Raw genomic sequence first — 23,987 nt, 5'->3', positions numbered from 1 at the left:
ATGCTAAGCAGGTACTCTACCACTGAGCCACACCCCCCAGTCCTGGAGCCAGGATTCGAACCCGGGTAGTCTGACTCCAGAGTCTTTCCTTTTGACCACACTACTGTGTTCCCACCTGTGAGATGGGAGCACATGCTTTTCTCACTGGGTGGCAGTGAGGGCTAGAAATAAATATTCCATGACAAGGACCAAGCTAGTAGTAGATATTTATCATCGCAATTTGGCTTAGAAAACTACAGGAACCAAGATTCTCCCTTGTCCCACCCTCCCACCTACCCCAAGCACCCAAGTACTATGGTCCTTTTGCCTCCCAGACCCTACCTTGCCCCTACACACGGGGAGTGGCCTGAAGTGAGGCATTGTCACCAGACTCACCTCCCTTCCGAACAAATGGGGAATGGAGGCTTGGTGAAGAAAGGGGGCTTCTCCTACAGCAGTGAGGAAGTAGAGGAGGCCGAGGGGCCCATCTCCTGACGACCCTTGCCAGGTGCTGGTTCTGCTGATAAAGCTCACTCGGGAGCCAGGGACGCATGCTCGCAAGTTCACATCTCTGCTAAGGGTCATAACCATCCCCTTGAGGCCTGGCTTCCCCACCCAGCCACACATGGATTCTTCGAAAGGTCTGAGGCTAGCCTGAGTTCCCAGAAGCCAAGTGGGCATGTGGTTGGGGGCTCCTTGAATATCTGAGGGAGGCCCTCATGTCTCCCCTGCTCCAGAGTAGAGCCCTATTTTGTCCAACCATCACATAGTTGGGGTGCCCCTCATCCAGCCAGTTCCCAGGGCCATGGAGGTGGAGACTCAGGTCCTGGGACAATGGTGGTAGTGAAGAACAGGTGTGAGAGCCCTGCCTTCAGGGATCCTTCCAGGTCCAAGAAGGAAATGATGAAGCTGGATGGGCACTGAGCACAGAGAGGGAGTTGGGTCCTGCCTAGTGACCAGCGACCTTGGGTCTTAGGTTGCTATCAACTTAGGTTCATATTTCTCAAAAGGGTGACACCAACTACCTGCATCACAAGCACCTGGGTGGTAGCTAAAAGTACAGATTCACAGGTCCTGCCCATCACCAAATCTGAGTCTCTGAGGGAAGAGACCAGGCATCTGCCATTTAAGCCAGCAGACAAAGCAACTGAGGGCTGAGTGGGTTGAGAACCTACATGGGAACACTTAGGCCAAGAAGGCCAGGGCTACTGGCTATATGGATCCTGCTGCTGCAGGCAGCATCAAGGGGAATGTAGAGAACAAGGATGAAACAAAGCTTAAATTCAGTAACACCAGCTGCTACCATTCGGGGCTCACTTCTACCCAGACCATGAAGGTGCTACACAAACACTCCTCTAATCCTGAAAGCTCTATGCATCTGGATCTACTCTTTGTTTCACAGATGTGGAAACCAAGAATCAGAGAGGGCTAGGGGTGTCACTCAGTGGCACAGCACTTGCCTAAAATGCACAAAGACATGGGCTCAATCCCCAGACCTGTAAAACAAACAAACAAACAAACAAAACATAGAATAATCTGCCCCAGGTTAGGAACTGTGACACCCTGAGACCTGAAGCCAGGGCTATTGCTAGAACTGCTGCTCTAATTGCTGGGTTAGGCAGCCTCCCCTGCAGTCCGTCAACCAACTGGGCAAGATTAGTGGAGCTTGCCCCATGTTAGAAACTATACAAGTGCTTGGTATAACCACCACATGAAGCAGGTGCCAATACAATCTGCCTTTTAAAAATGAGTAAACTGAGATATCAAGGGTTTATCCAGAGCCAATCCTATCTCTTAGGTAATTATGGGGGTATATGTAGTGGATGTCAGCGACAGACCATCTCAATTTCAGCTACATGTATATTTTTTATTCAATATATTAAATATATTAATCAGAAAAGTCACATACTATAAATCCAGGAAAAATACACAAATATAAATGTCAGAATCTGTCATTTGTCTTCTTCCTCAAGTGACAGTTTATGTACATGTGGAAGGAGGGTGGGAAGAAAGGGCTTGGAAAGGCTTGCCCAGGCAGATGGGGGCCCCATCCCTTCTTCCCAACCCCCACTTAACCTCTTCCTTCCTGTATTTACAGCAGCATTAAGCTTATTTACAGCACAGAGGCAAGTGTTAAAAATGTTTTATCTTACAAAAAACATGAAGGCCAGGGTTGGGCTGGGGGAATAAGACAGTGGGGTCACCCCCATGAATGCATCCCCCTCCCACAGGGCTTGAGCTCTCTGTTGACCTCCTGGAGCAGGTGAGGAGGTGGGTCAGTCTGCAGTTTGAGCCCAGGCTATGGGGGTGCTCTGGGGATCCGTGGGCTAAAGGCACGTGGGGTGGCATAAGAGCACGCATGTGCATGCGCGTTCAGGGTTGGAATCAGAAGGGCAGTGTGTCCATAAAAATCTTGTCAACAATGGGTGGAGGGGGCACCAAGTCCTCCAGCTTGAGGTAGAAAATGCGCTGTAGGCCCTGGGTGCACAGGGTTCGCAACTCAGGCAATTTGCCCAGAAGACGAGACAGGCAGCTGGCTGGCTGGGGCTCACCGGCTATGGCCGCCATGTGCTCCTTCAGGCAGCTGGCAATGCGGTTCTGCAGCTCCTCCACCCGCCGTGGCTCTTGTAGCCCATGCCGATCTGCAAGGAAGGTGCAGGATTAACCAACCAGCTGAGGACCAGATACTCTGAAGACCCAGACTCCCACAGGCCACGGTGTGGCCACCAATTGTTCCTCTCACTCCTCTGGCACTTTGCAAAAGCATGTCCCTACAGGAGTTCATCATTTTTTTCCCTCAGTACTGGGGATTGAACTCAAGGGTGCTTTACCACTTAAATACACCCCTAGTCCGTTTTATTTTTATTTATTTATTTTTTTGGTACTGGATGTTGAACCCAGGGGCATGTAACCACTGAGCCACATCCCCAGCCCTTTTTATTTTTGTTTAGAAAGGGTCTAGTTAAGTTGTTTAGGGTCTTGCTAAGTTAGTGAGATTGGCCTTGAACTTGAGATCCTCTTTCCATCTTCAAACCTCATCAGAAGCCTCCAGCAGGAATGCTCCTTATCCTCTTATTCCTAGAAAGGAATCAAGGCTTAGGAGCTTGAATGACTTGCCTTAGATCAGAAAAACGGAATAAAACTTTAACCCAGGTAGTCTGGCTAGTCAGGTTGTTTCTTCCCTGACTGTTCTGGGAGGCCCTGGAGTCAAGCAGAAGTATTCTGGGGCCACCACCAGGGAGAGCTGGCCTCAGACCTTGCCTCCCTCTTCAGCCCACAGTAATTCTGACTTTGTTCTATACGGTTAGGTCCCCTGTGAAATACAAGTGAAAAAGGGACTGGAGGCAGATTCTGATGCTTTGTAAGATAGAGATCTGAAAACCTCTCCATTTAACACCTGAGCCCATTCTTGCCAAACTACATGTACTGAAGTCCACAACAGGCACAGCTAGTCTGTGCTGTCAGAAGTCAGAGCAGCAGTCACCTCCAATAAATCAGTGATTAAACAGGACACAAGAAGGGCTTCTGGGGTGCTGGCCATGTTCTGTCTCTTGATCAAGGTGCTGGTTATACAAGTGTGGTTTGTGAAAATTTATCATGTGTACTTTTCTGTATACTGTGTAATTGACAGGGAGATTTTTAAAACAAACCAAAACCTATGCCAAATACACAACACCTGTGGCCTTATCTTGAGCAGTCTGAGGTCATTCAAAGGCTGGCCTAGGCACTGAAGTCAGATGCAGCCAAGCTTCTCTCCAATTCCAGAAGTCCCCACTTCGCAAGGTTTGAGCACACAGCAAATGTAGAAGCCCAGGAAATGCGAGATGCCATCCTGCCCGATGCTGGGACAGTGCCTCTTGAGGACAATCAGGCCCAACACCACCCGCTTGGACACAGCCACTCACCGGTGATGAGGACGAGAGCAGAGAGGCAGGCAAAGGCAGGGACATCAACTACCAAGCTGTGCAGGGACCGTGAGAAGGCCAGGATACTGTCGATCCAGTCGCCAAAGCCACGGGCACACTGCAGCCGATGCAGCACCAGGCCTGAGCAGAAGATGAGCTTCCCCTCGCCTGGCTTAGACCTGGTGGTAGAGGTGCCAAAATTCAAGACTCAGAGTGGTTGATGAGCAAAAGTAGCCGAGAAGGTGCCCGGAGGAAGGTGGGCAGCTCACCGGTAGGCCAGGCGGAGGATGAAGAGCTCCAAGAAGGCCGACTCCAGCAACAGGTCCTGGTCGCCCGGAGACAGCTCAGCATAGCCAGGTATCTTCTCTGCCCACTTGCGGATAACCTCCAGCGAACCCGACAGCAGGTCGTAGAACTGCTGCACATCACCAGCATCTTCCTTCCCGAAGTGGGGCAGCACCAGCTCCTGGAACTGGAGGGTGATCCGGAGGGGTAAGCACTGCAGGCCAGGCCCGCGCTAGCCACCCGCCAGGTGCCCCCGTGCCAGATCTGGGAGTGAGAACGTGCCCCAGACTGGGCCCATGCACTCACCTATTGCTTCCCACACATCAACCTAGGACTGGGGCTACTTTACTTTTTGGCACTGGGGACAGAACTCAAGGGTGCTTCATGGCTGGGCCACACCCCCAAGTCCTTTTTATTTATTTATTTATTTTTTTATATTTTTTAAGTTGTCAACAGATCTTTATTTTCTTTAGTTTTATGTGGTGCTCAGAATCGAACCCAGTGCCTCACATATGCTAGGCAAGCACTCTACCATTGAGCCACGACTCCAGCCCTTTATTTTATATTTCAGGACAAGTTTTTGCCAAGTTATTGAGGTTCTCATTAAATTGCTGACTGGCCTTGAACTTGCAATCCTCCTGCCTCAGCCCCCTGAGCCACTGGGATTAGAGGCATGTGCCACCGAGGTGGCAGCATCCCATGATTCTATGTGGCTGTCCACCGGGGTGCATTTCTCCATCCAGTTCCTCTTCTCCAGTCCGCTGCCAGTGGACTGGAGTGTCCCTCCTTGGACACCCCTGCCTTTCCTGATGCGCACTCGCAGTGGCACTCCCCAGAGCGGGAGCAGGTAGAGCATGCAGGGCCTCACCTTGGAGTAGTCCAGTTTTGCAGTGCTGGGCCCTGAGTCCAGGTGTGCCCGGACAAGGGAGGTAAGGAGATTGGCAGGGGAGGCATCCGGGGACTGCTTGGGTTTTGAAGGCAGCCTGCCCCGCCGCCCCTTCAGGCTGTCTGTCCGGACAACTGCAGAGAAATGGGCAGATGAGCAAAGAGGGGCCCTGAGGAAGAACCCTTTGGTCCATGCTGGGCACACCAATGCCCAAGTAGCACAGGGCTCAGGAACCAGTTCTCAAGATCGAGGCTCCCTACCAGGCTCCCCCACCACCATGCTCACCATCCAAGCAGGTGGACATCACCTTCCCTGTCAGGCCCATGGCCTAGAGGTAGGGGTGAAGATAAGACCCAGAAATGTCCACTGCTATGGGCCTGGGGACCCTGTCATGCCCCACCCTGTCAGGCCACCTCTGCCCTGCTGGGCCCCATCCTGCCACCCACCTTCTTTCACCATGCCCACAGCCAGGCACTTCTGGAAGCGGCAGAACTGGCAGCGGTTCCGCCGCCTCTTGTCCACAGGGCAGTCCTTGTTTGCCAGGCAGATGTACTTGGCGCTTTTCTGCACTGTGCGCTGGGGGGGCAACACGGAACAAGCTGTCAGAGTGTGGGGTGGGGAGGGGGAAGGACAGGGGAGGGGACCGTCCAGATCCTGCTGTCGACGCAGACAAAAGCACTCTCTGTTCATAGCTATTTTTCTAACATTTGGGTGGCAAGGGAGGGAGAGATGGAGGGGCAGGGAGGAGAGAAAAGTCCTGGAGACACTGGGGGCAGTTTCTGCCTCAGGAGGAAGACCCTAGGACCCAAGGCTAGGAGTGAGGGGCTCCCGGGCACTCCAGACACCTGTACTTTTTAATACGCCTGTGTCTGCCTGCCCTTTCCATGGGGCAGACAGGAGGGGGCCAAGGAGCTGGGGGTGGGGATGGGAAGCTAAACAGGCACCCAGTTCTGGAACAAACATGCAGCCTGTTCCCAAGTTCACCCCCAGCGCTCAAGAACCTAACTCTCTGCTGAAATCCTTTCATCTCATGCCAGGAACACGAGTGCCTGGGGCCCCCTTCCCAACAGGACCTGGGTGGGGGAGAGGCTCAGGGAAGAACCAGAAGCTGTCCACTAGAACTTTTCCTCCCTGGACACCCTGCAGCCTGTGCCCTCTGCCACATCACACCCCCTGTTCCAGCTCTCTGCAGTCCCATGGGCCCCTTTGTGTCCTGGTGAAGGAAACAGGACCTTCACCATACCTGCATCTGTGGGTCCCCAGGAAAGTGGCCCAACTGGCAAGCTTGCCCCCTTTCAATGGGACAAGACTAGTTGGGAGGAGAAACTAAGGGAGCCTACCACAGACCCAGCGGGGTAAGAGACAGCCCACACTCACTCCCCACGGAACACTGAGCTGAGAGTAGCATACCTTGAAGAAGCCCTTGCAGCCTTCACAGGTGCGGACACCGTAATGCTGGCACGAAGCATTGTCCCCACACACAGCACAGCGGCCCTCATTTCCACCTGGAGCCCCGCTCCGGGCCTTGGTTGAGGTCACAGGCACATCCAGCATCCCTGGGCCATCCAGGTGTGGGGAAGTGGGTGCCAGGCCTGGGAAAGTCACTGGCATGGAATAGCTCTCTCCTTCCCCCAGCTGGTGTGTGGCCTGTGAGGGGAGTAACTTCAGGGAGCTTTGGGCCAGGCTGGGACTAGGACCAGTGGGAGGACTGAAAGAGAAGAAGGTCGGTGGCTGCGGGGGCCCAGGGGCCTTGGGCAGCTGCTCTGTCCATGCCCGCAGGCCTTCGTAAGTCTGGCTGGGGGAGAAGTGGCCAAATGAGCCATCCCAGGGAGAGAGCTGGGGTGGCTGGAAGCTGGGTGTGGATGGCGATGGGGCAGAGCAGGGGCTGCCATAGTAGTCAGAGCCACTGGAGGATAAGGTCTCATCGAGTGGGCCACTCAGGGTGCCAGGGTAGCAGCCGTACACCTGGAAGTCCTCAAACTTGAAGGAAGCAGAGGCAGGGGAGGTGGCCGAGGATGAGGATGTGGAGGAAGCGGAGGAGGAGGCCGAGGAACATGGCTGGGCTGTCCCAGGCAGCTGGTAGAGGAAGGTATCAAACTCTCCCGTGTAGCCGTCCATGAAGGTGCTGAAGCTGGGCAGGGCAGTGGGGGCCGCCGGGGCCGCCTCAGGGCTGGCCAGGTCCATGGTGGGCTTGCTGAGCTCAGGGGTCAGGGCATCGCTTGGGAGGTGGTCACGGGGTCCTGGGCTTGGTGCTGGTGTCCCATATTGGGCTTGGATACAGGGCATCTCTAGAGAGGGAGGAAACACAAAGGAGGGGAGGGGAGGAGTCAGTGAGAGAAATCTGGAGCCTACTCTGAAAAAACAGGCCCAGGGTAGCCAGGTGGCAAGCCTAGAGATGGGAAAGGCACCAGGCCCCAGCCCACCTCAGAACTCAGGAATCCTGATCCCTGGCCCAAGCACTATCTCAAGCCATGTGCCACAAAGCCACTGGGCAGTGGCCCAGCCTGAGTGGGCTCAGTCGGAAGGCCAGCCACACCCCAGTCGGCCTGGGAACCCTTGGGAAGGCATCCAGCCAGCATTTCTCTGCTGGAACAGGGGGAAGCTGTGTTCCTCCAGCCTCTGCCCCTCCCCTCCCAGGGAAGGCGTGGGTGGGAGGGGGTGGGTGGGAGAGGCAACCCGCAGAGCCTCAGCCCAGCCCCCAGGAGCAAATTCATTTTTTTCTCCAACCAGGCACTTCCTGGGAATATTCCCAGACACACCCCAGCCACTGGATACCCCTTCTCTTCCCGACAGAGTGCCTGGGAAGATGAACATCCTGGAAATGGAAGAGGAGCTCAGAGTGATGGCCCAGCTGTCTAAGGTGGCCTAAGTGGCAACACAGTCATCCAAGCCTGTCCCTCATCCCCACCCCCAAACTGTATGCCAAGCAAAGGCAGCAAATCCCACACACATCCCAGTTCTACCATCTGAGGCTGGGCACCTCCTCTGTACTGCCTGGATGTTCCCAGAAGCAAAGAATAAGGGAATCCAGGCCTCCTCAGCTACCTCAGGAATCAGGTAACCTGGCTCCAGACCTTATGTTGAAGGGAGGCTGAGATGGGGTCAGAGAGCTGAGAGAATTGACAGTCTCTAAGAGGAATTTGTCTGCTCCCCAGGGTTATATGTATAAGAGAATTCTCAAAGTCCAGCAGAAGACTTAAGATGGCTAAAAAGAAGGATCCCCTTGGTGTGTGGAAGGAAAACGACCTTCCCCTGCCTGGGTCCTTCCACTAAAGCAGTTTCTGCTATGAAGCATCCAGAGGCTCTGGCAAAGGGGATTATACACCCCTCAATCCTGAGGCACAGATGAAGAAGAGACAGTATCATTCAGGGGAGACCCTTAAGTTTGCAGATTGGTCCAAAATCATGCAGGAGGCTCCAGGACAGTCTCCCTCCCCACTTCCATTTTAAGAAACCCAGCTGGAGCAGCAAGTACCATGTTCAAGGGGTACAGTGATGGGGCAAAGGCTGTTACCACCTCCTGGACTAGAGCCCAGGAAGTCCTCTGGTTCCAGCCCTTCTCCCATCAGCAGGGGCCCTGGACAGGGCAGCTTCACCCCTGGTCTGACACACAACCAACCCAGACAACAGAGCCCCTTGAAGCTTCAGTCCCACCTGCCCAGCAGCACTGTTCACAGAAATACAGTGAGGGGAAAGAAGAGTGGCCACGTCTGCTTGCACTAGGACAGCCCAGGCAGGATGGGTTGGGGTGGAGGAAGAAAGGTGGCAGCCACACAGGACTGGGCATTTGTTCCAGCCTCATTCAAATCCTGTTTCTCCACTTGGACAGCCCACATCCGGATCAACCCCCACAACAACCTAACCCCCGCCCCCTCCACAAGCAGGTACTGAAAGACACAGATATGAACCTACATCTAGCCTCAGAGGAGGTGGAGGGGGGTGACCAGTCCACAGGGAGAAGGAAGAGGCGGGGTTGGAGGAAGGAGTGGGAGAATCCGCTTCAGGCAGGTCCTGGCAACAATGTGGTTTGCACCTGTTATGCTGAACAAGCCTCAGGCTGCAGCCCTACCTGCAAGATCCAACAGGGACCACTGCAGGAAGGGGCAAAGGTGCCCAGCATGTGGGGCCAGAATGGGGGGGTATCCTCTAGGTAGTGCCACACTAAGACTCCAACATAAGCAACTTCACTTACTAGCAGGATTCCCAAGGACAAGGGTTTCCACATATCTATCACACACACCCAAACATACACACACACACACACACACACACACACACACACACACTCTATCCAAAGTACAGCCAAAACAATCCTTTCTGTGCTTCCAGATACCCTCACCCTAAAAAAACTTATTCCGGCACACAACAAGCAGTCCTGCACAGTTCAACCACCAACCTAGCTATTTCCTTCAGTAACCCAAAGGTCTCCAAAAATAATTCAGGCAGAAAGTTTAGGGTGGCCAATCCCTGCAAACTAAGCTACAGATTCTGAAGTGATCAAAAAAAAAAGTTAGGAAAAAAGAAAAAAAAAAAAAAAAAACGGGGGCATGGGGAGACAGTCTGGAAAGGAAACCCGTTGGAAATCCAATTCCAGTCTGAGTCAGATGGATCCCAGCAAAGCCGAAGCTCTACTGTGCACCTTCTCCCCGCCTTAATGAGACCCCATCAGTACCCGAATCCAGAACACCGTGTGCCTACTTGGGCAACCTGAACTAAGGCCAGCTGCCTGTTGGACAAATCCCCACTCCCGGCGCCAACCCCAACCCCTACGATTTCCACCTTGCAGGCACACCCCGCCCCCATGTCCCCCACCTCAACCCCACGTCCAGTAGTAGATTCCACTCAAGTTTGGGTCTTCATCCCGCTCCAGTCACTACCCCTCAACACCAGAGCTGCACTACATACCCGCCCTCCCTGCAAATCGACCCTACAACCACCTTTCTGCCCGCGCGTACACCCATCTCCTTTATGCACCACCCCTAAAAACAGATGCATACTCCCCACGGGGGTACCTACCCGGCAGGCTCCTGTTCCCCCTGCCCGGGACCAGCGCCCCAAGTCGCAGCCTGGTCCCGAGTGCGCTCCGCGGTCCTTCTCACGCACTCCCCCAACTTTCACAGCCTCAGCCACTGGGGCTCCCCGAAACAGCCGGACCCTCCTCTTAAACGCTCCGTGACGCACGGGGAGGGGCGGGGGCGCCACTGACGCACGCGGCCCGGCGAGCTTTGGCCATACAAGGGCGCGGGGGGCGGCGCGGTTCCGGCGCTTGGCGGCCAGGGGGAGGCGCAGGGACGGGGAGCCCAAGGGGGCGGGGCGAGGAGGGGGGGCCTGGAATGTCTGCGCGCGTGACGCACGCGGGGTTCCATTGACGCAGGGAGCGCGGATTGTTTGATCTATAAATAGTCTCCCCGCGCCCGCTGCGTGGGTTAAAAATAGCAGCTCCCAAACCCCCTGGGCTCCCCCTCTCCCGACTCAAGACCAGGTCTTGGGCCCCCAGGTCCAAAATAACCAGCCGGGAGAGCCAGAGCCAGAGGAGAGGGCGCTCTAGAGACACAACAGTAGGGCATCCCCGAACCAGAATCGCTCCCTCATCCTCCGGCAGCGCTGGGTCCCTCCAGCTACCCGTGTCCGCCCCGCCCTTGCACCCTCCCAACCCTTCCCAGAGGCCTGGGGTGTCGCCCTCTGCTGCTGCTGGGCGGCCAGGGCAGCCCGGGGACACATACTGGGGAAACTAAGCCCCCACCTCAGCTCCGGACACCACGTCTTCCACAGCTGTGTCCCAGCCTAAGATGTTGCCCCAGGGACTATAGTTAAGAGCCCTGCTTATACCCTACTGGCAATCTCACCTGCAAAATCCCTTCCCGAGGGCGGGGGTTTGCCATGCCCAAACTCTGCCAATGGGCTGTGCTTCACAGCTGAACTTGGTTTCTCACCAGTCTCCTCCAGCCCCTTATAGGGTGAATGCACCCTGGTTGGGAAATTACTGAATTTCAGAACCGGGTGGAGCCTGAGAAATCTTTTCAAACTTGTGCCAATTCTTCCCCATTTTATAAACAAACAGGCTCAGAGAAATAATGGCACTTGCTCAAGGTCACACAGCAAGGTGATGGCATACTGAGGTGGAACCCAAGGCCAAGGTCTGCATCTCTGGGGTATCTTTTTACATCCAACAATGCCCGCCCCCTCTGTGATCAGGGAGCACTTGTCCTCCCACCCCACCTCAAGCACCTGAGGAGAAAGCAGCTCTGACCAGTTACCACCCGCCTGCGGAGTAGGGAAAGGTCTGCCAGAACTGTATCAGGACCCAGGCCAGGTTGCAGCCACCTGGAGGCCTTCCCTGGTCCAGATGTTACCCCTCCATCCCCATCCTGCCCCAAGCTTGGGGCACCCCCACGTCGAGTTAAGAGGAGAAGGAAGAAGGGTTAACACTGACAAGGGTACACCCATTCCCCTTCTCCACTGTTAGTCCACCCCAGCAAGAGCTCCTGCTTCCACTGAACCCACTTTCATCTCCTCTGGTCACCCTGTGGCACTTCCTCTGCCCTGGACGCCTCACTCCTACTCTTACCTCCCATCCCAAGTTTCCACACCTGTCTCCAGCCCCACTTCTGTCTACTCCAAAATTCCACAAGCACCTCAAATTTCCTCCATTCCAGTTTATCATCTCAGCACCCCCTGGTCACCACCCTGTCTCTACTCCTGATACCCCATGTACAATCTTTCTTTTTGTCCTTAAATTCTCTTTTGCAACATCTCTGAGATCTCCCCATTCTTATTGCCAACCCCAGCCCACAGCACCTCACTGGTGCAGCAAACCAAGTTGGTGCACCCAATGACCTTCTGGCCCACACCCACGAAGAAAACTGCCCTTGGGCTGGGAGGCTGAGACAGGAGGATCACGAATTCAAAGCCAGCTTCAGTAATTTAGTAAGGCTCTAAGCAACTTAGCCAGGCCTTGTCTCAGAAAATAAAAAGGGTAGGGTAAAGTAGTAAAGTGCCCCTGGGTTCAACCCCCAGTACCACAAAAAGTGAAAAGAAAACTACCCTTGGCGCCAGGGTTATAGGTTCAGTGGCTAAGCAATCGCCCAGCATGAAAAGCCCTCACTCCATCCCTAGTACTGCACCAAAAAAAAAAAAAGGAAGAAAAAGAAAATCACTCTTAGAGTGTCTCCTCTTTCTAAATTCTCACTGTCTGCCACAAACGGAGCAGACTTCATCCGATACCGATTTCATCCAGGGATCTGGTCAGAAACTACCAGAACCTCCCCAAGCCAGCATGCAATCTCAACATGGAAGAAGTGAGAGAGCTCTGGGTTTTCCCAAACCATCTTCCAAAGACCTTCAAGGCCACCAGGGTGAAGGTGAAGTGTGGATAGGATGGTGCCAAATGAAACCACTCAGGACCTCACCCCAATTCAGTCAGTTTTGTTTTTCTTTTTCTTAGGATTTGCACAAGATTTTGCTTGGATTTTTGAGGAATCCTTTCTGTGTAAAATAAAGGTAATTTTTTAAAATAATAAATAAATAAATACAGCTTTTTAAAAATTTGGAAACCACTACTATAATTGAAGTCCTCCAGTTTGCAGATTAGGCTCCAAGGGTTCCAAGAGGAGCGGCATCTTTGCTCCAGAGCACACAAGTCTGTGCTGGTGAAACCAGCCCCAGTTGTGTCACTTCTGACTCCGCATCTGGCCTCCCACCCAGGTCAGGATGCCTCCCTCCATCCCAACAGGATCTTCCTCAGGAAATAAAAACCTTTTTAATATGTAAGCAAAACCAGCCAAGTCAACATTCTTCCCTCCATCCAGCAAAAACAGGTATATTATCATAGCATGACTAGTCTGTGCTGAAGCCCAGCCTCTGCTGAGTCCTGAGGGTGAAGTCCACCTTCAGCTCCAGCATACTCCTCCCTTTGCCTTCGTAGTAAGTGGCACAGACCATTCTGCAGGGCAGGCCCCACCCTCAGCCCCAGAGAACACAAGTGTGGTAAGGAGTTCTCCAGGGACCTAGTCTAACTCTGAGCATCCCAGCATCTCATCAGTAGACCCATGTCTGCAGCCCTGGTCCATCTCCCTGGTCCATCTGCTGCAGGTTGCAGAGGTTGCCCTGAAGCCAGAGAGGGTGAGGAACTGCAGCTGCCATCTGGCCATACTTTTGGAGGCAGGGGATGCTTGCCAGGAGCTCTAAACATACCACACTCCTCACATAAGTACTATAATGAGAAAAAAAGCAGTCTCTCTGTGAAAACAGTCGGGCCACCCATGTAGGTACCAGTGTGGAGCACCTAAACCTAACACAAAGGAGAGAAAAATGAAAAGGGCTTGGAGTTCCCAGGCTTCATTCCTGCGGGTCAGAGGACCTCAGGAGGGTGGCTTGGGGCTCCGGCTAAGGTGGAACTCCAAGGAAAGACAAAGGATGCAAACTAGGAGGCCTAGAGCAAAAGCTGGTCCAAGACTGACCAGAAACCCTCAGGAGACACCCAGGTTATCAGAATGAACAGCTTACTGCGGTGGACTGGGGGAACAGGTAATGATGCAAAAGGCATCTAAAGACCAGGGCAGTGCTCGCTTCGGCAGCGCATATACTAAAGACTAGGACAGAAGGTAAGGCCAGGCAGTGTCACACAGGAGGGCAGGGAGGGATGTCCTGTCAGAAACAAGAGCCAGCCCCACCCAGTCAGGCCCCCACACCATGACACCATGACCAATCTGCCTCACCATCCTGGCCTCAAGCTGATCTTTCCCACCACCGACTTGTGTTCTTTCAGCCACAGGCCACACTGTTCCTCTTCCCTGCTGATGCTCCTGCCACCATCCTGGACCAGCCCAACCCTTAATAATAAGCACTTTCTTACTGGGGTGGGGAGAAGGTGGGCAGCAGAGAGGGTTACACCAAGGGTCAGACCCTGGGCTAGGGCACTTTGCCTGGATTCTTCCACTTAACATTCACCCCACCACTTCCAGGTTTATAATCACAGTCTGCACTTTATAAAAAAGGAAACAGAAGCTCAGGAGCAGGTTCAAACTCAGGTCCTCTAACTCCCAGTTTTGTGCTGACCCATTGCCTTGACTCTGAACTCCAAGGCTGTGGCTTCTGGCCTCATAGGCCTTGATTCTTGGAAGTACACTAGAAAAACCAGGTATACACACATGGCCTGTAACAGGTGCCTAGGAGAAGGTCTTTGGTGGATCTGAAAGCATTCTAGTTCCTGATCTGGAGGATGATGATCTAATATGTGTTCACTCTGGAAAAGTCATCAAACTATAAAGATTTTACACCTATGGTGTGTACACTTTTCTGAATGTATATAACATGCCCCCCACACATGAAAAGCTTATTTAAAAAATAGCCACACCTAAATGGGAGAGACACATTTATTTAAGTGAATGCAGATGCAGCTGGAATTTACTCAGCACAAATTGATTCAAGTGTGTTTCTGAAATCAGAGTGACTGTTTCTCATTATGCATTTGGTCTACCAACAGATACTTGGAGCACAACTAGGGTTGGGAGGCACCACAATGTGTGGTATCAGAAAGGGGTCAGCATGTTTGGGGCCCAGAGACTCACATGCTCAGACCCACTGGCCCCCGACAACGTGTGCACAACATGAAGACCAGCACACTGACTCCGCACCTTGGCAGGAGGAGCTCTGATGCATCCTCAGCAGTCAGAAGTCAGGGCAGGCCAGTGGCTACCATGGTTCCTCAACCCAGAGGGTGGGCTTGGAATTGAGTAAGCAGGGAATGGAGGAAGTAGAACTGCACAGCGCTTTCCCACGCTGCCCCCACCCACCTTCAGCCCGGCCCCAGCCCTGCTGAGCAGGGGCAGGAACTTGCCCCACTTTCACCAAGACCCTCCCCACCCATGGACCTCCACGCTTTTCCCGTGGGGTGAGCAGAGGGAGTGAGCTTTGCTTCCTCCCATGGAGAAGCAGCCCCAGGAGCTTCCCCTCCTCAGCCCCAGGGCCCACTACCAGCCCTGACCTGGCCGCTTCCTCTTCCTGCCCTGGCAGTGGGCAGGGAGGTTTGTGCTGTGGGCCAGGAAGAGCTGAGAGCTACCTCAGGGGCTTCCCATGGGCAGCTGTGGGAACTGGAGGTGAAGGGTCAGGCCCAGATATCTGGTTCTGATCTCCTGGCCCCCTCCCAAGCCCTGCCATGCCCACACATGTGCTCACCTCCCCACAAAACAGGATCCCAAGGATGCAGGCAGGTCAGCCACTGCTACCCCCACGTGCAACAGCTCTTGTCAGGGGCAAAAGATAAAAGAGCTATCAGAAGCACCTTGTACCAGAGGCCAGCAAGCCTGTTGTATGACCTAGGGCCACCCTCTTGCCACCTCCAAGACTCTCTCCCCATCAGAAAACATGGTAAGTCACGATGGGAGAAGTGAATTCACTGATAATGCAAGGGAGATTCTCAACATCAAAATGGAGTGCTGTCAGGGGCCTGGACTCTAGGGACTTGCAGCAGAATCCAGTGCTGGCAGACAAGGCAGGTGAGGATGGAACATACCAGGGTCCTCACCTAGACGGGGGAGCCAGCAGCTCTCCCTGAGGACTAGAGATAAACAGTAACCCCATCCCCACTTCTCCCCCTTCATGCTGAGTGAAAAGAAATAAGAGTATGCCCAGACACAGGCCTCTACCCAGCCTGGGAAAATTCCAGGCTCTGTATGCAGCAAGTACTCAATTAATACTCTGGAGAAAAGTGGTTAATTAAAGTCAGGGTATGGCCTCTGAGGTTATCTTCAGTCTAGTCATTTCTCTACCCCACCTCCTTAACATACAGCATACAGGAATAAGGTCAGACCTCAGGAAGAACAACCAGACAGAGTTGGAAAGCACAGACAAGACTATGGAGTTCCTATGGGAAAGGCTGCCCCATGCTCCTTTGCATACTTCTCAGACTGGCAATCTCGGTATGCCTCAGTCTATTCAGCTCCTGGCAGCTCACCCCTTGGAAGGCTTCCCAGCACCCTGCAGACCATCAACACCCACCAAATTCCCCTGCCCCAACCTAAGATCTCCACCCAAGCCTCCATGGGCAAAATTTCAATTCCAAAATAAAAACCCTGAGATAACAAGCTCCAACCGGAAAGACTGATGCACTTTCCTATTGTTAAAGTATTTTTAGTCACAGCCTCTGGATTCGTTTAGAGACTCACGTTCAGAAAGGGGAAAAAAATTTTTTTGAGAACTGAGAAGGAGAGTATAAGAGCCTCCCACGTAAGGAGCTGCTGTTGACTCGGTGCTGGGCCAAAGCCCCTGGCCTGGGGCCCAGGGAGCATGTCTGTGGCAAGCTGGTTGGGGGACTTGCCAGACTTTGCTCTAGTCCTGCTTCTTGGACACCAAGAGCAGCTGGGAAGATGCATGGACAAGAGGACAAGCAGGGATGAGTTTCGGCAGGGAGCCGAGCCCCCAGCCAGTCACCCAGTCCCCAATAGCAGGGGACCCTTCCTGAGGTACTCTGATGGTCACCAAACTCACTCCAGCCTCCCTCTCCTGCCTGAGCAGACTGGTGCCTCAACCAGGCCAGGTGGATTGAAGAAGACGGTTGAGACCCTGGGGACAATCTCTGAAAAAGGAGAGAGCTGCTGTCACCTGTTTCCACATCTCCCAGTTCCCAATCACAGAGTATATCCAAATCCAACTCCTATCACCCAACTGTAGCCACTCTCACTCCTCGAGATGGTGGGACGCCCATGCGGCCTCCTCTTCCCCTTCCTCTCAAGGTCAAAGGGTATGGCAAGGCAGTGACAATGGAAAACAATCCAAACAGCCCAGCTACCGCGCCTCAGTGTCCCCATTCCCAAGACTCACCAGTTTTTCTCTTCTGGATCTGCTCCAACCCTCAGAGATCCTGGACAACAAAGGATGAATCCAGGGTTGGTGGGGGCTCTTCAGGCAGCCTCAGGGAGGCCTGCGGGGAGAGCTGTGATGGCCAGGCAGCCTGTCCTCCCCCGCTGAGGCCGTGCACTGACTGAGCGTGCTCTGGATGTGGAACTGTCTCCAAGCCAGCGTGTCCTCCTCTGTTTATATAGCAGAAACCAGAGCCGGCCTCTGGGGATGGGGGGAGCCGCCTTGGGGCCCTCTTGGCTGGGACTTGACTTTGGCCCAGGTCAGCAAGAGCCCAAAATAGTCAGCTGACGGGAGCCCCGGAGTGAGCGTGACCCTGGGCCTATGCCTGGGCCTATGCCCGGGCCTGGCAGACGGTGCCCACGTCACAAGACCAACAGCTCCAGCACTCATGGGGCCCTGGTTGGCAGCCCCTCAGGGTGGCCTTGGCAGCATATTCAGCATGGGAATTCCACCCAATCACCACCATCACCCAGACAACAGGGTAAACACAAGAAATTCTGCCCACCAGGACTGCTGTGTACCTAGAGGAAAGGCAGGGTGCTCAGGAAGCCAGGTCTGAGTTAGGGGCAGAAGTGGGGCCCGAGTGGAGGGAGGCAACTGGCCAGTGCTGTCATCTTGACTCACGTGCTTCCCAAGTCCAGATCTCTGACTGACCAGGGACACCTGCCCCTTCCACTTACAGTAATTCCTCTCCCTGTCCCCAGCCCAAGGTTGGTGGCAGGGAGCCTGCTGCCAGCAGGAAGCCAGGTGCACACTCTGCCCAACTCCCAGCACCAGAAGCCCTGCTTCCCAGGATGTCCCCTCCTTCCACCCAGACTAGCCCTGTCCTCTCCTCACAGCCACCTCTCTGGGACTCTCTGCACCCTGAACATCAGCTTTGCACAAGGCAACAGTGCTGTGGGTATGTGCTGGGGGAGACACTGGGCCAGCTCTTGCTTCATCTGAGCTCTCCCAAGACTGAGCTGTAGCTCAGAAATGACCCTTTGTCCCATGGAAAGAGGGAATCCCAGGACCCATATCCAGCTCCCTCCGGCATGGTAACCTGCTCTACATTGCCCACAGCCCCATCCCAGTACCTCAAGTCCCCAGAGGATGGGCCTGGTGAAAATCCCATTCTCTCACCCATTATTATAGTTTGGATATGAGGTGTCCCCCAAAAGCTCATATATGAGACACTGCAAGAAAGTTTAGAGGAGAAATGACTGGGTTATGAGAACCTTAATCCAATCAGTGAATTAATTCCAATGGGGATTAACTGAGTGGTAACTGAAGGCAGGTAAGGTGTGGCTGGAGGAGGTGGCATTGGGGTGTACCTTTGGGGTATATATTTTGCATCTGGTAAGTGGAGTCTCTCTGCTTCCTGATCATCCTGTGAGTCGCTTTCCTCTGCCACACTCTTGCCATGATGTCCCACCTCACCTTGAACCCAAAGCTGCTATCTATGAACTGAGACTTCTGAAACCATGAGCCTTCAAATAAACTTTTCCTCATCTACAATTGTTCTGGTTGGGTCTTTCAGTCAAACAGCAAAAAAGTTGACTAAAATATTCATAAATCAGCTTGGGCCTTCTCTGGAAGTACCCTCAGACAAGGAAGGGTCCTCTAGGCTTGGCTCTCCATATCCTCATCTCAGCACCTTAGAAAGTCATTTCTCCCCTGGGTTACTAGCTTTTCTCACCTGTAGGAGCAGGGGGTGAGCTAGATGGTCAAGGAACGCCCTGGCTATGGCCACAAGCCAGAATTTTCCTTCTCAATGATATTGGATGAACAGGGGAGGGTCTGTCCCTTCCTCCCCATTCATAGAGGCTACTTCTCCATACTACAGACTCCACAGTACCAACAGGTCTGCCATGGTAACAAGGGGTGTCACCTCCATTTTGGGGAGAGAGAAATGATTCGGGACTTCCTTTCATGCACTCTCCTGGTGCATGTTTACCCTGAATAAAGGTCAGCCCCCACCACAATGTTTACGTCCACCCCCCAGACTCCCAGCCCTGAGTTACTGCCTCAGCTTCCTGGAACCAGGTTCATGCTGCCTCACTAGCCCATGGCACCTGGGCCCAAAGTCTCCAGCCCATCCTGCTAAGAAAATAAGGTTTCCCCATCCCCACCCCCGCATCACCCCCAACTCTGAAGAAATCAGATCTCCCCATGCTGAGCAGTGCCCTGCCTGTTACCTCTGTAGGGCTTCCCCCTCCAGTCCCCAAACCACATCCGCTTTGGGCAGCTCCACATCCTCCTCTGCCCCCTAACCCCACCTGCTCTAGGTCTCAGGGGTACACAAAGGACAGCAACAGGCACTTACCACTCTGGATGGAATGGTGACACTCACACCATTCCCTCGGCCTTCAGGGCCTGGCAGAAGGAGCCGGGCTACCAGGGGGGGGCTGGGGCTGGCCTCTGTCCATGGTGGAGGCCTACGGAGGGAGAGTATGAGCAAAGAGAATCCAGCCAGCAAAGACATCCCCTGGAGACAATACAGTTGGGCAACACATGGGTGGGACCCTGACCACAAAGGGGAATGGGCCAGCCCCAGGACCTCCCTAGGTTGGTATCAGAGCCTGAGAACCTATGCCCCAGGCGATTAACTCTAGGTGGTTGGTGATAGGGGTGGCCAGGAGCTGCAGAATCACTTGAGTCATCTCAGAGTCACAGAGATCCATGGGCCCACGGAGCCCCCCAGCCACTACCCCACTCCTGGAGTGCACAAAAAGGCACCTGATAGGCAGAGAAAGCAACTATTTGTGAGGCCAGAGCAGATGCCCCTCTTTTCTAAAGGGATCCCCTTCCAGCCCTTGAAGCCTCCCTCCCACAGAGGGCAAGCTCTCCATGCCCCATTTCAGGCAGCCCAGTCTTCCAAATGGACCAATGGGCACTATCAGGAGATGGGACTCCAGCCCCAAAATAGGAAGGCCCAACTTAGGGTAGCGTGGTTAAGAGTCCAGATGCTGTATCCCTGACTGGGTTCAAATCCTGGCTCTACACTTACCCCCTGGGTAAATTACATAATCTCTTGGGCTTAGTGGTAAAGCGCTTGTGCATGGCATGCATGAGGCCCTGGTTTCCATCCCTGGCACTGCAATAAAAAAAAAAAATTGCCACACATTTCCCACCTATAAAAATGACAATCTGTAATTACCATCTCTAAAATTAACAACCATAGGGCATCAGGCTTAAAATGAGGTAATATGTGTAAGGGACTTGAACAGTTCTGGATATGCATGTGCTATGTAACATTATGAGGAGAAATTAAAGGAGGATACACAAAAGCTAACCCCAACCCTGGTTCCTATTCCAAGCCATCTTTGGGCACTTGGTCTCTCCTTCCACAGGCCAAATGTGTACCCTACCCCCCAGTCTCCTCACAGCTGTCCCCCTAACCCCAATGGTGCCTAAGACCCCCCTCAGCCAGGGTACCCTCACCCTGCACTTCCCCTTCCCTTCTCCCACCCTTGCTCAGCGCTTTCTCTCAACTGGGCACAGAGTCAGGGCAGGACCAGCCAAGGCACAGGCTGTTGGATTATGCTTTGGACCAAAATGAGATCTGGGAAAAGAGAGGTCGATGGGAGATGGAAGGAGCAAGAAGGAGGAAGGGTCATGTTGCCTTGTGCTCATGACCTCTGCCCCAGGTTCACAGGCTATGGGAAGCTCCTCTAGCACATAGTACCCGAGGCCCTCCCTTCTAAAGCTACCAGTACCCTTTATGTGCCTGTGGGTGTAACTAGCAGGAAGTGAAGGGTACAGGAGAGGAGGGAAGGGAAGGCAGACTGGAGCAGCCAGAGCACGTCCAACCCCACGCAGAAAGCAAACAGTCTATGTGCTCCCTGCTTCCCAGGATGACAGTCACCCACTCAAACCCCAGAAATGGGTCTGTAGGTCCCCAACCTCCCTTTCTCCCTACCAGCCCACAGTTGGGGAGGAAGAGTAATGGTAGCCAAACATAAACTACTACCACCTGAGTGTCCTCCCCACCTGGATCTAAAAACGGGGCCAGAGCCGGCACGCAGCCAGCATCCAGAAAAGAACATCACAGAACAAGTATCTGATCCCATCTCCTGACACAGATCAAAATTCCATCCTTGACAGTCATAGCTCACGCATTTACTGAGAACCTACTATAAAGCAGACAGTGAGCCATGAACAATAGGAAACCCAAGGAGAAAACCAAGATCCAGGGCCCTTGGAGTTCATAATGGGGGAATAAACCAAGGTCAGTTACAATCAGCACCGTGCAGACAGGAAGCCCGGGCATGAGTGGGCTGGAAGGAAGAGAAAGTGTTCCCTCCAAAAGGGGGTGGCACATCAGGCTGAACTTCAGTAGAGTCCTGCTCATCTTCCCCCAGAAAGTCACTGTCTCATGTCTGGCTAGCTGGTGCCACTCCATCAATCAGGTCTCCATTCACAACTCACCTCCTCAGAGACTCATGCCCCACATGAACCTGTTTCACTCTCTCCATAGGACTAATGTTCATTTGTTCATGTTGTCTGTCTCAACTGCAGCCTTCTGTCTCAATGGTGCTCAGGGTTTATGGAATGGGGGAGGGGAGGGCCCACACAAGCCAGTACCAGGGCTGGGTTAGAAGAAGGGTCAGCTAGATGGGGAGAGAGTTCCAGTTAAGGAGTTATTCCTTGCATTCTGGGGTAGACTCAACAGGCTAGTTCTTCCACATGTTGAGTCAAGAGCCCTGGATTCCAGATCTATCTGTAAATGAACCCACTGGAAAAACCTTTCTAGCTCTTCCTATAAAGTATTTGAGTCTTTTCTTAACCTAACTCCCACCTTGCAACATGACAAGACCTTCTGCAGCCCTGGTGGCCTCACGGGCACAAGGTCTGCATTATCCAATGCCCTCACCTAGAAATGAGCATACTAATATTAACAATTACAATGGCAGCTAATATTTGTTGGCTAGCATGTGCTAGATACATTACTAAGCACTTCACATGCATTTTCTCATTTCAGTTCTACAATGCTAGGAGAAAGTGTTTATTATTCTACACATTTCACCAATGAGGTAACTAAGACCCAGAAATGTTCAAAAATTTGCCCAAGGCTACACTTCTAGAAACAGCAAAGCTAGGGAGCCCAGGCATCCTTCCTACCTTCTTGGAGGTGTACAGTGGAAAGATGGCACAGAACAGACTGACAGTTCCCACCCAGTAGAGGTGGGAAGCTGGGGGCCTGGGCTGGTGGGCCTGAGTCAGGCACAGAGCCTGAACCCCTGAGCTGATTTTCTTACCTCCAGAACGGGCCTCAACTCTTCTCATCAGTCACATTCATCTTGTTGGTCTTGGCCCATCCTTCTGCCCAGACACCATCGTCTAGAGTCTTGATTTTATCGAACTGTACACTTGTCATTCCTCCCATCTCTGGTCACTAGAGTCAGCAGGCTTCCTTTGTAGGCCGTATCCCAGTCACTGATCTAAAATGTTACTTGGAGTAGATCTAGGATCAAGCCGTGGGGTCCCACAGCAGTCTGTATCCATCTCTGGATATACATGTTGAGAATCTACCTACCATGGCTCGGCCTGCGTTTTCCCAAAATGCCCATGATAATAGCCCCAACCCAAATTAAAAATCATTTAAATCACCTCGGCAGCCTTCCTATGAAACCTATGGAAAACGGGCATAAAAACCGAATGTGCCCAAGTTAAGGAGGAGTTGCGCCTTGCCCTCAACTCCGACCACACTCTGGAAGTACCGCTCTTCCCAAGTGTAAAGCCACTGTCAGGAGAGAAAGGGCTGCGGGGACACGGACCGAGTCCAGACCCCAACGGCGACCCGAATCCATGGGACCCTCCCCGGATTCGGACGCTCCCCTCAGTCCCACGAAGGGTTGCAGGGCACGCTGCCGGTCCCTCCGGGCTGGGTCTGCTGGCAGCCGGGATCCGGAGCTCCTGGAACCCGTTCCCCGCAGCCGGCGGGGAAATGGAAGGAATTTCTCTGGCCTGGCCACTTCCAGCGCCCCTCGCGGGCCAAACCCCACCCTTGGCGGGCTGCGGAGCGAAAGCGTTGGCTGTCGCAGTCGGGGCTGACTCGCGGCCAGCAGGTCCCGCTGGGAATCCAGTCCCGCGCCCTCCGCTCCCCAGTTTCCAAGCAGGACTCCCAGCGTGGCTCCCAGCCCGCCCTGGGCATCCGAAAGGCCGCCAGACTCCCGGCCTCTCCGGGACCTCTCCCCGGGGCCCTCACCTGGCCCGGCGGGCTCAACTCGCCTCTCCACCCCCGCTTTCCCGGGTCGCGCCCCGGCCGGCGGGCAGCTGCTCTGCCGGGGCGCCCATGGAGGGCCGGGGGTCGCGGGCGCCGCGCCGAGCCCCGCCAGTTCCGCCGCCGCCGACGGCCCGCGCTGCAGCAGCCGCGCCGCCGCCCCGCGCCCCCGGCCCGGGAAGCCCCCGGCCCCGCAGTTCCGGCCGCGCCCCCCGCCCCCGCGGCCCGCGGCCGCCCGCGCCGTCCCAGCCCCGGCGCGCCTCCCCCGGCAGGCGGGCGGGCCGGGACCGTGACGCGCGCCCATTGACGTCTCCGGAATCCCGCCGGCGGCGGCCGACGCAGCCTCATCAATGGGGCTAAAAATAGCGACGCCCGGAATAGCCGCAGGCGCCCCGCCCCACGCCCCCCCCCCCAACACACACCCGCCTCACACCCTGTTACATAACCCGCCTCGCGGAGGCCGGGCTGGGGGAGCTGTTTCCAGGTGAGGGTTCTGAGGCCTCTCTAACAGCGCCCGAGGCAGTAGGCTTACAAATAAAGTTTACATGGGGCTTCCCCTAAGCAAGAGGTGGAAAAAGTAATGCCCAGAGAGGCTCGGCGGTGCCCAAAGTCACACAGCACTTCAGCTGCTTGAGAGGACTGGGCTCTGGCTCTGAGCCTGTAGGTCTGAGTACGACCCCAAAGGGGCAAGGAACCCAGATAAAAGGGCACCAGGCTTCCACACTGTGGGCAGCTTACAGAGAAGGACTTCCTCGCAGAGTGAAATTTCTCCTTCAAGAGAAGCATTTCCAGAGACAGGGGTTGCTGATAGGAGCCATGCCCAGAAGATGGATTCACTGATTTGGGAATGATTCCATACTCCTGTGTG

The 23,987-nt window shown here is 54.1% G+C and overlaps 1 protein-coding gene across 3 annotated transcripts; it reads right to left on the bottom strand.

The window, feature by feature from the left end:
- Nucleotides 1–1,821: 1,821 nt before the first annotated feature.
- Nr4a1 (nuclear receptor subfamily 4 group A member 1) lies at nt 1,822–22,953 on the bottom strand. 3 transcript variants are annotated; one of them, XM_047548754.1, is made up of 10 exons: nt 22,155–22,953; nt 19,904–19,990; nt 19,220–19,331; nt 16,876–16,915; nt 6,466–7,343; nt 5,502–5,631; nt 5,038–5,189; nt 4,154–4,356; nt 3,885–4,063; nt 1,822–2,621 (listed from the first exon to the last, which is right to left on the bottom strand). In XM_047548754.1, the coding sequence occupies exons 5-10, from the start codon at nt 7,339–7,341 to the stop codon at nt 2,365–2,367; spliced, it is 1,797 nt and encodes a 598-aa protein (XP_047404710.1). In that variant the 5' UTR covers nt 7,342–7,343; nt 16,876–16,915; nt 19,220–19,331; nt 19,904–19,990; nt 22,155–22,953; the 3' UTR covers nt 1,822–2,364. The 3 variants fall into 3 exon arrangements, with proteins under 3 accessions (XP_047404710.1, XP_047404709.1, XP_047404708.1); XM_047548753.1 differs by lacking the exons at nt 19,220–19,331; nt 19,904–19,990; nt 22,155–22,953 and having other exon boundaries at nt 16,876–17,074; XM_047548752.1 differs by lacking the exons at nt 16,876–16,915; nt 19,220–19,331; nt 19,904–19,990; nt 22,155–22,953 and adding an exon at nt 10,072–10,229.
- Nucleotides 22,954–23,987: the final 1,034 nt, after the last annotated feature.

The sequence above is a fragment of the Sciurus carolinensis genome, chromosome 4, assembly GCF_902686445.1.
Source record: "Sciurus carolinensis chromosome 4, mSciCar1.2, whole genome shotgun sequence".
NCBI lineage: Eukaryota > Metazoa > Chordata > Mammalia > Rodentia > Sciuridae > Sciurus > Sciurus carolinensis.
This window is presented reverse-complemented; position numbering and strand designations above follow the sequence as displayed.

Excerpts from the sequence above, each read along its gene's own strand:
- Nr4a1 (XM_047548754.1), bottom strand. The coding sequence starts at position 7,341 with ATGCCCTGTATCCAAGCCCAATATGGGACACCAGCACCAAGCCCAGGA. Across the intron at positions 4,064-4,153 it reads ATCCTCCGCCTGGCCTACCG|GTCTAAGCCAGGCGAGGGGA; the intron begins GTGAGCTGCCCA and ends CTCTACCACCAG. Across the intron at positions 2,622-3,884 it reads TGCTCTCGTCCTCATCACCG|ATCGGCATGGGCTACAAGAG; the intron begins GTGAGTGGCTGT and ends CCTTCCTTGCAG.